This window comes from Thunnus albacares, chromosome 23, assembly GCF_914725855.1.
Source record: "Thunnus albacares chromosome 23, fThuAlb1.1, whole genome shotgun sequence".
Classification (NCBI taxonomy): Eukaryota; Metazoa; Chordata; class Actinopteri; order Scombriformes; family Scombridae; genus Thunnus; species Thunnus albacares.
In genome coordinates, this window is record NC_058128.1 from 17,521,134 (window position 1) to 17,536,573 (window position 15,440).

Consider the following 15,440-nt stretch of genomic DNA (forward strand, 5'->3'; position numbering starts at 1 on the left):
ACTCAGTGTTCTTTCACACATACTCAAATGATTTCAGGTTCATTATATAAGCAGAGATAGATAATATGCAAGTGTAAAATAGCGTGCATGTGGTATAATGAAAACTGAAAAACACTTAATGCATTAAAGAGAAAGGGTCTCTCTGGGCATCTTCAGCAATATGCAGCTGAATCAGGCGCTACTCAGGTCAGGGACAGCAAATTTCAGATGAGAAAAGACTGGAGAACACTGACTGATTTGGTTTCAACACTACTGTGTCTTCATCTGAGTCTTAACTTTATACATTAGGTCCTTTAAATTGTGTGTGTTACCTGGCCACATGGTTGATGACAGGGGAGAAATTGGTGGGTCCATAGAGTTGAACTGACTTCAGACTCTGGTAGTAGGCTTCCATCACGCCTTCAATTCCTGCACAGTAAGGGTTCTGAGGATTCCCATTCTACATAAGTGAGAAGAGAAGAGGAGAGGAGAGGATTCATTTCATATGCATGAAGCAGATGGAACAAACAGGTTAAGAGATAATTGTTTGTTTTGGGTCACTGATCAGGTCTTTAGTACCCAAGCTTAGGAAAACCTGCTGGGATATAAACTTTACCCGGAAAGTTTCAAAAAGTCAAAGATAAACTGTAAATGCAATGCATACACTCAGCCTTAAAGGCAAATTTAGCCATCTTCATCAGTCAGTGTATTATGTTATCCTCTTAACTGTTGTCCAAAGAATTAACCTCAACTTGTTGTAGGTTTTACTTGGAGGTAAACAGCACAACGGTAGCAACAGTCTTTCCAGCAGAACAAACGACTTGCAGCAGCATTTCATTGGTATTGTGTTCTCCTTGGTGTAAAATTGTTCTTTGATTCTTAGGCACTGGTATTAAAAGTTAACATTAGATGCTGATGTTTGTGATAGTTGGACACAATTAGCTGTAAAACTCCTCTGTTGCTGCATTAACAGTAACTAATTTTTCCCTGTTAACCACAGAAGAATAAACTTCTGAGCAACACATGAATCCAACAAATCAAAGTGCATCGAGGACAGTTTATCAGTGCTGCAGTCTACTAATTATATGGATGGTGTTTGATAGAATTTCATTGAATTGACATCCAAACCCTTTTCGAATCCCTTATCTAATTACGTTAACCTTTCAACCATTCTACCAGCTTAGCTGTGAGGTCATGAAAGTGCATTGAATTTAATTGAATTCTTAAGTAAGAAGGCTAAAATAACAACAGCTCAAAGGTGTCTAATCATCTTTTGTTGGCAGAAACACAAGAGCAGCCTAATTAATGTTCACAACTTGAAAATGAGATGAGCGGCAGAACATATGACATTCATGAATCGTATCTGACACATTCAGTGTATCCGACTGACTCCATATCCTGATTCAGAACTATTAAATTGATCAGATTAAAATGCTGATATGATACGCATTGAAGTTTCACTGGGAGATAAATTGACGTGTTTTCATTTTAGCTGTTATGGAATTGACGTTAATTAGTGACAGATGATCTAATCTGTCTCTGCTGTTTGTTATTTTAACCAGAGAGTGATGTTCAGATAAAAATGAGAAGCCTGCTACCTACGTGTTTTCCTTTGCTGATAAAAAGGTGTGAGAAGAGATAACAGGTTTGATAAGTGATTTGTTAGCGTCAAAGCTTAACGGATCTGGGTATTTTGCCAACTGGGAACAGGATCTAAAATGTTAAAGAGTATTGAAAACCATCCCTAACTATTGTAGAGTGAATTTTGTCTTTGAGACAAACAAAGAGAAAGGGACAATTCAGCCAGTTCACATTGAAAAGTGTGAATAATAACATTTTTGTGTTATGATAAAATCGTAAATTCTCCATCCCCCCATTTCTCTTTTTCTCCAACACTAATTCATGAGTCACCAGTCATAGATGACTTGTCCTTTAGGTGGAGTTATATGGTTTAAAAGCCCAATGCAGGGAACATCTCAACTCTATCCTCCCTTTGTGTCTCTCCCTCTCCTCCCTATCCGTCATCCTTGTATCCTTGTCCCCACCCTCTCTTGCTCTCACCAAGGCAAACTCGTGGGACACCCGTCCGTCAGGTGGCAGCTTGGCTCCGAACCCCAGGGCAGGGAACATCTTATCGCTGTCGTAGTCCTGGATGATTTCCCCCACTGCCTTCAAGGCCATGGCGTAGGCATTCAGCTGGTAGGGACTCATGTAGTGGAGCGAGGTGGGCTGGGCTGGGTTACCTGTTTGTGACAGAGGGAACACACACACACACACACACACACACACACACAGAGGCAGCATATTTATACACCTCAATGTTAAACTATGATTAAACAACAATGGTAGCAACATAATCAAAGCCTGAAGTTACTAACTGTCCTGAAATATACTGATTTAACTTGATTACAGTTTACTGATACTATTTGTTATTGCATAAAACCAGACATGAACTCTGGTTGACTCATAATATCCCTCAGCCGACAGCATGAGAACACAATTAGATTTTATTCATCTGCAGCCAATAAAATCTATTTAATGACTAAGCCTCAGATTTGAATAATGTGATTCATCTTGAGGGTGCCGTGGTTACAGTGTGGAGAGTCGAATTTTTGGAAAGGTTTTTTGGAAAGGTTAGTGAAAATAAGTTTTATTGTTGGAAACAATTGTGACGTTTGGGAGACAGCAAAGTCAGAGTTTGCATGACATGTTCGATTAGAGCCAATTAAGTTTTAATGTGTGGGCTTAATGGTGCTTCATGGGGAGCTTTATCACTATTTAAAAACCTAGTTAAACTTCTAAATGAGGGTTTTCCAACACTTCTGTGGTTTAATACAGCTGCCTGTGCTTCCATAAAAAACAAATAGTTTTCTAGTGGTTCTGTGGTTCACTTTGAGTGATTTTATATGACACCAAAACATGCACTGGTCCTCTAAATCCATCACTGCATCACTAATGGAAGATAACTGGCTGCTAATTATATTAACACAATATGCATATGACCCTTTTTGATCTCTTTGTACCTGACTTTTCATGTCGCTACTCCAGCTGCTTTTTAATAAACTGCTGACCTCCAGAATTGAGATCTCAGTACGAGCCAGACAGGATCAAGTACACCTCAACCCATTTTTTTTTCACGTTCACTGTCTGAAAGCTCTCATTCAGTTTAATAGGATTTGGCTGTATTGGTGGTGCCTGTCCTGCTAGGACAGAGCTGAAGGGTAGATGGATAACAGAGTCCTTAATCACGGCCATCATAGCATGTTACTGCACTCAGCTTTAGCTGCCAGGTGTGATGGAGAGGGCTATTAGGAAACACTTGATTCCCCATCTGCATATTTTGGAATAAACACTCCCTAGGCATTCAGCGCTCTTTGTGTGTCTTAATGCGGGTCTCTAAGCCTGTGTGTGTGTGTGTGTGTATGTGCACATTAAAAGTGAGTGTGTGTTGAAAAAAAAAGGCTCACCATTGGAAGCTGTGAAATCAATAGCCACCGTGAAGTTAATCTGGGTCCTTGGAAGACAAAAGCAGAGAGATGGTTCATTAATCAACAGTCATCTGGTCCCTCTCTTTATCTTTCTCTCTCTTCCACACATACACACACACACCTGTGATGCAACAAGATACAATCAGAAGAAATGAACTGCAGCCGTAATCAGGTTAAAGTGATCAATGTTTGGGAGTGCAAACAGAGTTCCTCCTGCCCTTTAGCTGTGACAGTAATGAGGAGACAGCGAGTTACTGGGCTTTCACACCAAACAAGAGCATGGCGCTGCTTAGAAGAAAGTTGTTGTTTTTAAATGGAGAACACAGACACATACTCCTTAACAGCTGTGCCAGTGAAAGCCACATGTGCCAACCTGATTTTCCACCGAACTTCAAATATATTGAACTGCAACCTGCAAAACAGCCAGCCTCTACTCAAAATTACATAAATGTACAGTACAGTAGTTACGGTCATGTGCAAAAAATGTGGATATCAGATTAGACAATGAATTTTTTTCTTTACATATTCTACATTTGGATTTTTGCAAGTAAAACTAGCTATTCACAGGCTATTTCCTGATTGAAAGCTCTTCAACTTATGCTCTGCCTCGCATAAACTTGACACCAAGAGAAATTATGAAGAAAAAAATTATGAAAAACAAGCATTATCAGAGAGAGATGAAACAAGATGGAGACAAACAACACACACACTACAGCACCCAGCATGAAAGAGTGGCACGTCTCTCTCTATCAAACCATTTCCTAACTTGTTAACCTGCAGGAGCAGGATGTGGTTGGGGCGCTCTGTCGGCCTGTCATAGCTTTTTCACACCAATCCTCACCCGCTGCCACACAAACACACAAAAACCTCCCTGTCTACCTTGCGCATGTCTTATGTGTTTTTTGAGGCGTTTTTAAGCAGCCAGCGGGTCATCATCAGTGTCACCTCAGCAGGCCGTGTGAAGCTATCAGGCACTGCGCCTGGACACCGAGGGGCCCGATCCGGAGGGGACAGAACGAGAGGGAGGGAGAGAGGTAAGAAATAGTTCAAGAGACGTTTAATGATCAGAGCACATGTATGGGGTTTTCGAGACACAGAAACACCAGAAGGTTTGGGGGTAATGAGCTGCCTTCTCATATTAGCATGCTGGTATTAGCAAAGTTTCAGCTTGAAAAATGAGAAGAAATTAAGAGAAATTGGGAGACGAGAAGAACGCCTACACATACTTTATGCTCCCAAACAACACTCAAAGCTAAACTCACTTATGTCAAGTTCTCTCAGACTTTTCTATTTTTATAGTATTACTTACATATTTGTTGCAAAAACATGTGGGCTACAAATAGGAAAAAGTCCATTAATTATTTCAGGCAGGTCATTTTTCTTTTAAATTCAGGGAAATCACGATCTCAGACAGCCACATAAGATACTTGCTATGTTTTCTGTGATGTCTGTTAACTTAAGATGGAAAAAATATAACACGGTATGAAACTGCATCTGTCACAAAAACTGTCACTTCAATTGCGTCACAAGACACTTATTTAGAAGACCCCCATATATCCACACTTCATTAATATACTGAATATATATATAATGATATACATAATGAATACACTTGTGCATTCTTGTGACTGCTGCAAATGTTCACCATCTGCTTCTATGGATATTTTCACCACTGGTAATATATTCCTGTTCCTTTGACACTGTGAATAGCAATACCTGTAAATAGATATTACTGTGTTACATACTGTTTATTGTCATTCTGTAATCCTTTTTTATGGCTGTTTGTTTTGTAATGACTGACTGTGCCATCTTGGCCAGGTCAGTGTTATAAAAGAGAAGTTGTTCTCAATACTTAGAAAAAAAAGGTATAGTATTTATTCAGTTCCTCTACTAGTGAAGACAATGTTCCCACCTCTCTTAAACACCACTGGATCAGGTCAAAAATTTTTGTCATCAGCAAAAGCACAAGGATGTTCTTAGTACTTGAAAAGTTGATAAAAGGCTTTCACCCAACAGTGACTGCTTAATAAGGTTCTTTTATCCCCTGCTATAATGAAAACACAGAGAAAATTCCAGTAAAGTAGTTTTGCTAGGGGACAGCTACAAGGACAAGGGAGCAGAGAGAAGAGATCCGAGCAGATTCTGGTCCAGTTCCCCACGCTGGCACAGACACGCTGCAGCCTAGCAGCCTAAATTATGCATGCCCTCTTTCTCTCCCACTCTATAAGTCTCACACACACACACACAAAGTTTGAGAGAGGGACTCCAATTGTGTGTGAGTGTGAGGGGCACTGCCAGAGAAACAAGGTGAAATGGGGGACGGACAATAAAAAAAATGACAAAAGACAGAGAAAAGGAGGGGAGCAAAGCTTGATTAAAAACGTTACGGTGCAACATCACCGCAGGAAAACAACACTGTCATCATATCAGCATTATGAGTCACAACCATAATATATCATTTAAACAGTATGTCATGACAAAAGGAGGAAATATAGTTTCCAAACCACTGGGTTGAGTGGGTTGTAATTGTGGCATCATTTATATTAATCAACAACACCATCAAATTGATTTGTGTTATGGGATTGTAAAACTCACTGTCATTAGCAGGGTCCTTTCAAAGTCAGTGAACAAAGTGAACCCCTAAATGTTTGACATCATCATTTTGACTCCATATGGAGAGAATATTAATATCCAGAGCAGAACACAGGACACTCTCCAAAAGGTCAACAATATCCTCTGCATTAATCAGGCAGGAATTTGAGTCAGACATCAGTTCATTGGCTTTTGGGATTTTTCCTGGATATCATCCACGCTGGCCTCCATCCTAAAGGCCTTTTAGACAATTATATCCATGTTTTTCTTGTCAGTGTTTACTTTGAATCTGCTGCCTTATTAGTAATTTCTTGTGTTTTATTTCTAAAATGAAAAAAAAATGCTTCATTTTCACAAACTTACCAAGTTTTGTTGTCCCTAAAAACTAGGACATAAATTTGGCAATAAAGGCTGTAAGGCAAAATGTCTGTTTCTGTGGTTTATTTCAAGGCACAGACTTACATTCCTGTCTGTGGGTGTCAGCTTACACGATGCCAAACACACACTATATAAAACACACAACAGAGTAAAAAGGCTAAAAAAAGGCTTTGTCTTATTGTGATACTTGGTTCTGTCAAAGAGGAAAACAAGCCCTGATATCTTAAACTATGCTGACAACACCAGGAGGTACAACGCTCGCCACTGGCGCTAACTAAATAAATAAATGATATCTGTTTTTAGCTGTAGCTATAGCACATTCCTCTACTGAAAACACACACAAACAAACACAAATTATCTTAAGAGCAAAAGGAGATCTGCAGCAAAGCATTAGTGCAGAACAGGTTCAAACCAGAAAGGCAGAAAAATGTTCTGGCTGGTACGATAAGGGATTTCCAGAGGCAGTGGTTTTAAACACAACATCGCATCACTGGGCTTCAGCAGAAGAGGGAGAGATGTGAGCTTAGCCTGCCTTAAAAACCAAACCTTATCATTCAGTGTCCTGAAGGTACAGCGAAACTTCTCCAACCCCTTTATCAAGGATGAATTTTTTTTATTGGCCTTAAATTGCTGCAATCTACCACTCGCTAAAGTCAGCTAAACCTTTTACCTAAGAGTAAATATTTCAGCACACTCACAATCATTTTGATTTGTTCTGACTAAATGTGATAAAGTAGAACAAAGATTTAATAATTTTTCACTGATCTATGAAGGCTTTCTAATCTCTTCTGTTTGGAAACTGAAGGGTTTAATTAAGGCTGCTCGACAGCTCCACTGAGTAATGGTTGACTAAGTGCCTTGCTTTAATTGCACACTGAAGATGGCTGTCCACTCTTACTTTCCCTGTTCAGATACAGTCTATACCAGTCTTCCTGGTGTTTCTTTTTCTGTGTGTCATAAAATAAACCTGCGTGCTTCAGTGTGTTTACAGTATGTTTGTGGCCACGACTACACCTTTCCCACACCTTTCACCTGCTTCATTTATACGGACAACAGCGTCTGAATCTTGGAGACAACACAACATGTGGTAACTGCCAGAGAAACTGCCTTATAACCACAGACATAGAGAGAATCCGTGAGTAAGAAATGAAGAAAAAAAAAAAAGTACAGTACGTATAATAATATGTACGTGGTGAAAGAGGGGATGCCTCTTCACCAGCTGGTTTTCTGTCAGTCACTGATCTTACCCCGCTGTTAAAGCCTACAGTGACTCAGCTAGGAACCAATATGACAAAATACCGCACGGCAGGGAGGGATGATGAGGAGGTTGCACTCAACATTCAAATGAGCTTTCCTGCAGACTGAAGAGGCTTGATGCTAATGTCTCTCCTAAATCTTGAAAGCATCTCCTTTCAAGAAGTTAAAAAAAGATTATCTCTTACACATCAGCAAAGCCACTTTCACTACTGCAGGAGAAGACACTGGCAAACATGATCAATATCATTTAGCTCAATTTTACCTAAATAAAATACAGTGCTCTGAATTAGCAGTTAACACTAAATATGTACAGAATAAGGACAGCAAGATATGCTCAATTCATTAAAGGCAGAACTGTTTCTAGCTATATAGTTATATCAGAAGTGTGCTCTCTTGCACCTGCAACCATGCCCAACAGTGATGTCACAGTGTCCTGGAGTACACCTATACATCACTGCAGTAAAGAGAGACGTTTATCCACTGGAAGTCAGCAAAAACAAGATTTTCAGGGGGTATTAAATTACTCTTTAAAACCCCTATCTTTCAAACTATACTGTCTTAACATGCATTGCTATTTGCAGCACAATCTTTTGTGATACAACAACTAGGAGTTGCCTTAGTCAGAAATGTTCACATAGGGGCTTTAATAGTAACAGTCCATAACTGATCTGCTAAAATCTACAGTGGTTAGACACATCTGAAAGCCACAAAGACACATTTCACTTGAACAAAACATTTCCATTCCTAGCACACATGCTTTCTTTCTTTCGTTCCTGAGCAGTCCGCTATAAAACTGGGCTGCTATGGAGACAGTAGTCACCACTGATGGTATTACTACTACTGATGTTAGGTGGAGTGGAGCAAGTGGACCCAAATGCTAGAGACTGCAGGATGAGCAGGGCTGAAGAACAAACAACAAATTCTTTATTTTGGTTTAAGTGCAGGCAGAACTAAATTGAACTGAACAGAGCAAAACTGAACAATGCAGTGAAGAACTAAGCAGAACAAAGTATCCAACAAAACTGAACTGCAGACCAGGACTTAAATACAAACTGAACTGACGAGGAGATGAGGTACAGGTGGAACAGGAGAACAAGAAAGGAGTTGATAGACTGGGAAGTCATAAGGAGCAGGGCAGGGCTAATGAGGCTGTATGCAGGGCAGGTGTGGAGGGAAAACAGGGGAAAAACACAAAAGAACAATAGCTGCTCAGGGCCGAGGACAAACCAAAAACAGAACCCCATCCATAAGCCAAAGTCCACAATATGACCATGCACAATCCTGTTCATATATAAACCGTCATTAATAAAACTGTCAAGTGGAGTGGCTTGTATGTTAAGGCTGCATGAAACAACAGAAATCAAACTAAAAGACAACTGCAGCTCTGAATAACATAACTAGTGTTTCAGTTGACTTTAGCGCTAGTTCCAACAAGAGTCAATGTAGAAAGCAACAGTATCTCAAGTAGTCCTTAAATATAATCTGTAACCTCTTATCTGTCCTTCCTCCCACTCAGTCCAGTCTTAAACAGGCAGAAAATCCTCATGGTATCTAGTGGACTGGTGGAGGGATATAGAGCCAGACTGAGAAAGAACCATAACAACTTACTACTTGCATACTTTAACAAAGGAGAGGTTAGCCCAGTTGTCATGACATTTTGTCTTTTTACAGTTACTGATATCAGCATTTAGGGGAAATAAAACTGAATTCTAGTCTTGACAGGCAGTCTCAAAAGGCTGTTTGCGCTGTAAAGAAGTGCAAATATACAAAGTGAAGATGTTCCATTTAAGACAAAAAGGCGTTTCAAAATGATCACGAGTCCTCTTTGTCTTATATTTAAGAGCCAGGGGGAAACGTATGCATGAGTGCACCTGCATGAGTGGCCTAAAAACGGCATCAGAGGTTGTGCGATGTGACCTCTCCTGATGATATGCAAACAGGTGTTGCTGAATGGACACTGTTCATCTAGCTAGAGGAGAGGAGAGGAGAGGAGAGATAAACATACCTGCATTAAGTTGAATTAAACATTGATTTTGGCAGCTGTATTGTGCTTGTTCATTTGGTACTGTACATAAATCCTCAGAAAAAAACATCTTGGTTGCTTTTTCACAAATCTTTGTCTTGATTCTGAGCGTCTGCTCCTTTCACTAATGATAACCTCTCAATACGAGCAGAGTTCCCTCCTGCTTCTATTCTGGTTTCAATACTCAATTCACAAACCAAAACAAGGGAAAACAATATCTGTCACTATGAGTGACATGGCACCCATCAAAGGCATGACTCCAAATGAAAGATATAGTCAACAATTCCTCATTTTTATCCTCATGCTCATGAATAGCGGCCTCTTTGTGGAAAACCATGGGTGGTACTAATGCTTTATCACAGGGGATGAAAAAGAATGAGAGCAGTGTCGCTCTGGATTGAGATGGAGCCTTCTCAAATCAGTCATTTATGCTAATGCTGTCAGCAGATCATGTTCCTAATTAGGTCCAAATGAACAATTAGCTGATTGGGTTGAAGCTGCATAAAGAGCTGCAAATCAGAAGATAAGAGAGCAGTGGGGAGGAGAGCTGAGAGGAGATAAAAGGAAATGACAAAATACCTGTGCAGAAAGTCCAGAAAGATTGAGACACAACAGGGATTTCAGGGAAATGCTTGAGTGAGAAAGCACCTAGGGGGGTGTGTGTCTGCCTGTGCAAGCAAGGGTGTCTGTGCAGTCTGCCCATTATGCAATTGGAGTAAGTGCAACTGGACCATTACAGGCCATTTAGGTTTCAAACTGTGAGACAGCACTTGGCACTTCATTTAGCCACACAAGCGTATAACAGCGACCAGCTCACACTCCCAAAGCACAGGCAACCCCCCCCCCCCCCCCCCCCAAAAAAAAAACACTCTTCCTGAGAGTTTCAAAGTGCTCTCTGACTGACAGTGCTGCTGAAAATGTGGTCTTAGATGGGATTTCTCCATTAGCAGTTAGCGACAGAGCAAGTAAACATAAGCCAGGACATGTGGTGAAAGTACACGCATGCATTTCACAGCCAGCACGCACAAAGTCCGAATAGCAGCCCTGACTGTCATGCAAATTGATCACTCTTAGCACATGAATATAATGTGCAGCTTCATTTCTATCTTCTTAAAGGACAGTTTCACAGTTTTTCAAGTCTGTCTTAAAACAACAGTCAGTTGCCCAAATGAACATTGAAACATGTTTTTCTTGCTGTAATCGTTCCTCCTGTTCATACTGGCTATTTCTAGATTCCTTCATAATGCACTTACAATATAAGTGATGGGGGACAATGGGGGATAAAATATGAAGCTTCAGCTGTACAAATGAGTCAAATCAAGTAGATATCTTTCAACGTTACAGTCTTTTCAGTGCCAAAGTTCCTCTATTTGTTACTATATTTCCACCACAGCTCAACAGGTAAACACAAAGAGGGATTTCGATGTAATCAATCAATCAAACTTTATTTGTAAAGCACCTGTCATACAGGTTGGTGCAGTTCAAAGTGCTTCACAGATGACTGACAAGCTGATAATAAGACAGAACATATCATGTCATTAAAAGATGAATATGTCTTCAAAAAACCGATATCGACGCACATAATAACCACACTGTACATTCACATCTACATACATTGTACCATCATATATTACTTTGGATAAAATCATATATTCATCTTCCTCTGTGTGTGTGTGTGTGTGTGTGTGTTTGATAACAGGTAGAGGTTGAGGTCGACTCAGTGCTGCCTCAGAGTTCAGAGATTGAGGTCTTGTAGCTTGCAGCCTCTTGGCATCGTAGCTGTGTTTGTGTACGAGGGAAAGTGTCTATAGTAAATTCATGCCTAGAGCAATGTACATGCTGACAAGTACAGCACACATGCCTGCATTGCATTCCAGCGGGTTATAAAGTCAGCTGATAAATAATTCAGAACATATCACACTTTTCCTTCCATATTCGACTCCTGTGTAGTAAAGTTACGGTAAACCTTTCTGCCTCAGGCTCTTTAGTAGCTAAATGCTCCATTATGTTCGCCAGCTGTTTGGTGCCAGGCAGGCAGTGTTCAGTGGAAACAGTTCAGTGGGAACAGTTGCCTACTGTGGCTGAAATCGACTTCACGTGTAAGAGAGCAGTGAGAATGAACGAAAGTGTTCAACTAATCAATGTGTCAAAGTTTAAGGCAGGTTTTACAGGCGAAATCCATTAAATTGTTTGTGTTGCAGTGAGTCTACTGTAGGCAGTGTTGGCTTCTTGGATAATCCTCTCACTGGCTCAAGTAATTTCTGGCCAGCTTTTTACCCCTCTGCTATAAGCTGTATGCTACCTCTTTTTTGAAATCCTTTTAAGAAGAGCAACAGCCAGGACAAAAGCTATTAGCTGTTTCTTTCGAAAGTTTGTCACATAGGCAACAAACTTCTACTCTCAGTCTTTTTTATTTAGTATTTTATCTTACTACTAGACACAAAGTTAAGGCCAGCTGACTTTCTGTAACACATGAAAACCACAGCTATAAGGGCAGTAGGAACAGAGAGATAAAGGGATGAAAATGTAGATTTTTGTTCCCCAAAGTTTCACGCGCACACACACACACACACACACACACACACACACTCTCTCCCTTTCTCTCTCTTGACAGTCTCCCCCTCTGTGAGTCTAATGAAGGCAAATGTGTAGGTGAGCATTCATGCTATGCCTGGTTGCACACAGTCAACCCTCCTGAGCAACATACGTACACAAACACATGTACATAGACACACATGCAAGCACACGCGGAGGCAAATGGCACGGGCGAGTGCTGAAACACAATGCAAGATTACACACAAGGACACGGACACACACTAGAGCGCCTGAGCTCTGTGTACCTGACTTCAGGTCGCCCCATCTGTCAGTCTCTCTCTCTCTCTCTCTCTTCTTTCACTTTCTTTCTCTCACATGCAAATGTACACTTTTCCATCTGATTCACTCACACTGAGGGATCATTATCTTTGGCATATTGAAGACACTGAGTCACGATGGGGTTATTATCGGGACAGGGACTGCCATACTCAGCGTGTCGCTTCTCATTAAAGGACTACAACCTCAACCTCTCAGTGTGCGTTTAATGAATGCATGGTCATTCACCTACCCTCCTTTGATATAGTCCAGGAAGGTGACTTCAATGTCCACCAGGAATGACAGCAGTGTTACCTGTAATAGATAGGGGCACAATCAGCTTTGTGTCAGTGATAATGACTTTCAAGTATTGCCACTGATGGCACAAATTAAGTGTCTTATTCGTTCTAATACAGCAAATACAACGACTGGTCAAATTACAAAACTAATCATTAAGCAGTATGAAACAAGCACCAGTCTAAACCTGCTGTAGTAGAGTCTATGAAAGTCTACGTATCAAAGGAAAGAACAATGCATTTGATTTGATGGATGTTGCCTCACCGTTCCAGAGTTGAGGTATTTTTTCTTCTTCCCCTTCTTCTTTGGATTTACCACCTGAAAAAGACAGGATCATCTCTTGTGAGTCCAAAATCCATGTAATTATTTCTTTACTAATCTACGCAATTTTTCATTGGTGTTATATAGAGTTGGGTACTGAGAATTGGAATCAGCTCCGAATTCATAAGACGCAGAAATTTGATTCCTCATCAATCCCTGAAAGCAAAGTTTGGGCCAATATTACACTTCCATCTACAATACTTCACCTGTTACACATGCATAAACACAAATGCATAAAGTTTGCAATATGGAAGCCTGAAGCAAGTCCATCTAACATGAAGAATTTACTGCACGGTGTAAGAATGCTACAATTTTGATGTATACAGTAGCAGTGATGATGCTAGAATCAGCTAATGCTAGTGCATCCAGCTCAAGTAAAAACAGTGAACAGCAGCAAACACTTTTAACCTGTGTGTGGCCACATAAGTATTATTTATAAACTCTTTATATATTTCATCTTTTAACCGAAAAGAATCACAAAATACTTTTTTAGCCTAAATCTGCTAAAGAGAAATAAGTTTTGACTTAGCTTACGTTTCAGGTTGTGAGGACAAATGAAAGCTGAAATGTATAAAGGTGTCTGATAATAGTGTGTGTGGTTGTGAATGTGTTAGCAAACAGTTATCTACTTTATGAATCCAGCATGATTCATTTGCTTTTGGCCACTTGATGAATGTTCATTATTCACTCTCATTTTAGCTCTGTTTTGGGTCACCACCAACTCCTTTCTCTCTTTAGCTGCTAAATGCTCCAATATGTTCACCAGCTAGATAGTGGTGAACTTTGTCTCTATCGTTTGTTGCTCTGCAGTTATTTGAGTGGATTTTTAGAGCTTTTTTTTCTGAAAACAGCTGCCTGCTGCTGTTAAAAGTGACCTTTAACAGTGAACCAAAGCAGTACAGCTCTGTAGAGCGGAGGCGAACTGAGCGAGCAGTCATGTGATTCACTGCAAATAAATTGATTACAGCTGCTTTAATATTCATTTACATGTACAGTACAACTTACATACCTCCTTCCCTCTCTCCATGCTTCTATACATCAAACACTCCCCTGCAAAAACCACCATGAACATGCCTTCGAGCACTGCACTCAACCCATAACTTTTCAACAGGAACAGCTCAGTCTGGGTGACTTTATGAATATGTAACAGGCACGAAGTCAGCCTCCCTCGGAAAAATAAAGATTCCTATGCATTAAAACCAGCTTTCCCTATTGCTTTGAGACCCCATTGTTTTGCAAACAGAATAGAAAACAGCCACTCTTTGAGCCATGCCCCTAAATCCATTTTCTTGCTCATGCTGAGGCCTGAGCTCATTAAAACATCCAATTGCTTCTGTGATGTTGGGAGCAGCCAGAAACAGACCTGAAACTCCCTTTGAATCCCAAACACTGCATCTGGGCTTTTATATCAGAGCTTTATGGTCTAATTAAACTATGCCAAGGTTAAACAGAAAGAGAGGACCTCAGGGAAACAACATACAAATGTGTGGATTTATGCATTTCTCCTTGGTTCAACATTGCAATAGGTACATACAAGGACACGTTTGCCTCTGGAGGTGAGGTGCAATGATTGAAACCTGGTCATAACACACACACACACACACACACACACGCACACACACACACACACACACACACACACACACACACACACACACACACACACAGATACGAGCCTTTGGAAATGCAAAGTCTGCTTGAAGTTGAGGAGAAACCAGATTCAAGAAGCCAGAAATCACAAAATTACTTTGTGTGAGTGCGCACATCTGTAGTTGTCTGCGAGTGTGTGTCTCTATCTCTTTGCTGCTCCTCACATACTTGTCATTGTGTGTCAGTGTGCAACTCTACATGTGTGTGCCTCTGTGTGTGTGCACATCTGAGAGCTATTAGGCAAACAGCAGCTGTTTAAAATGACAGTCCCCTGTGTGCTCTCCACTCTGTGTGGTACTGTTAATCAGAAAGTGTTGACTCTTCCTGGGAGAAGATAAGCCAGCGATCCATCATAACTGTCAGTGTGTGTGTGTGTGTGTGTTTGTTAGAGAGAGAGAGGGAACATGGGGGAGAGAAAAAAATAGGATTTCTTCTGCTTTGGTTTTCTCAGGTGGGAGATTCCAGTGCGGTGTTGGTAGGTAACATGGTTCCTGTGCCACACTGATTTCATAATTTCATACTTTCATACTTTAAAAACTTATTTCTTCAGAGGATTTGAAGATTTTGGTTGTCTTGTGAGAGCTCATATCACTATTGATTATTCA

At 40.4% G+C, this 15,440-nt stretch overlaps 1 protein-coding gene across 3 annotated transcripts in view; it reads right to left on the minus strand.

Annotated features, from left to right (window-relative positions):
• Positions 1–15,440, minus strand: part of LOC122975394 (copine-8) — a 93,725-nt gene that overhangs the window by 12,197 nt on the left and 66,088 nt on the right. For all 3 annotated transcript variants that reach the window (XM_044343817.1, XM_044343816.1, XM_044343818.1), the window contains exons 12-16: positions 13,129–13,182; positions 12,821–12,882; positions 3,447–3,493; positions 2,041–2,222; positions 312–439 (exon numbers count right to left, since the gene is read on the minus strand). In XM_044343817.1, the coding sequence (XP_044199752.1) occupies positions 312–439; positions 2,041–2,222; positions 3,447–3,493; positions 12,821–12,882; positions 13,129–13,182 (473 nt within the window). The remainder of the gene's footprint in view (positions 1–311; positions 440–2,040; positions 2,223–3,446; positions 3,494–12,820; positions 12,883–13,128; positions 13,183–15,440) is intronic.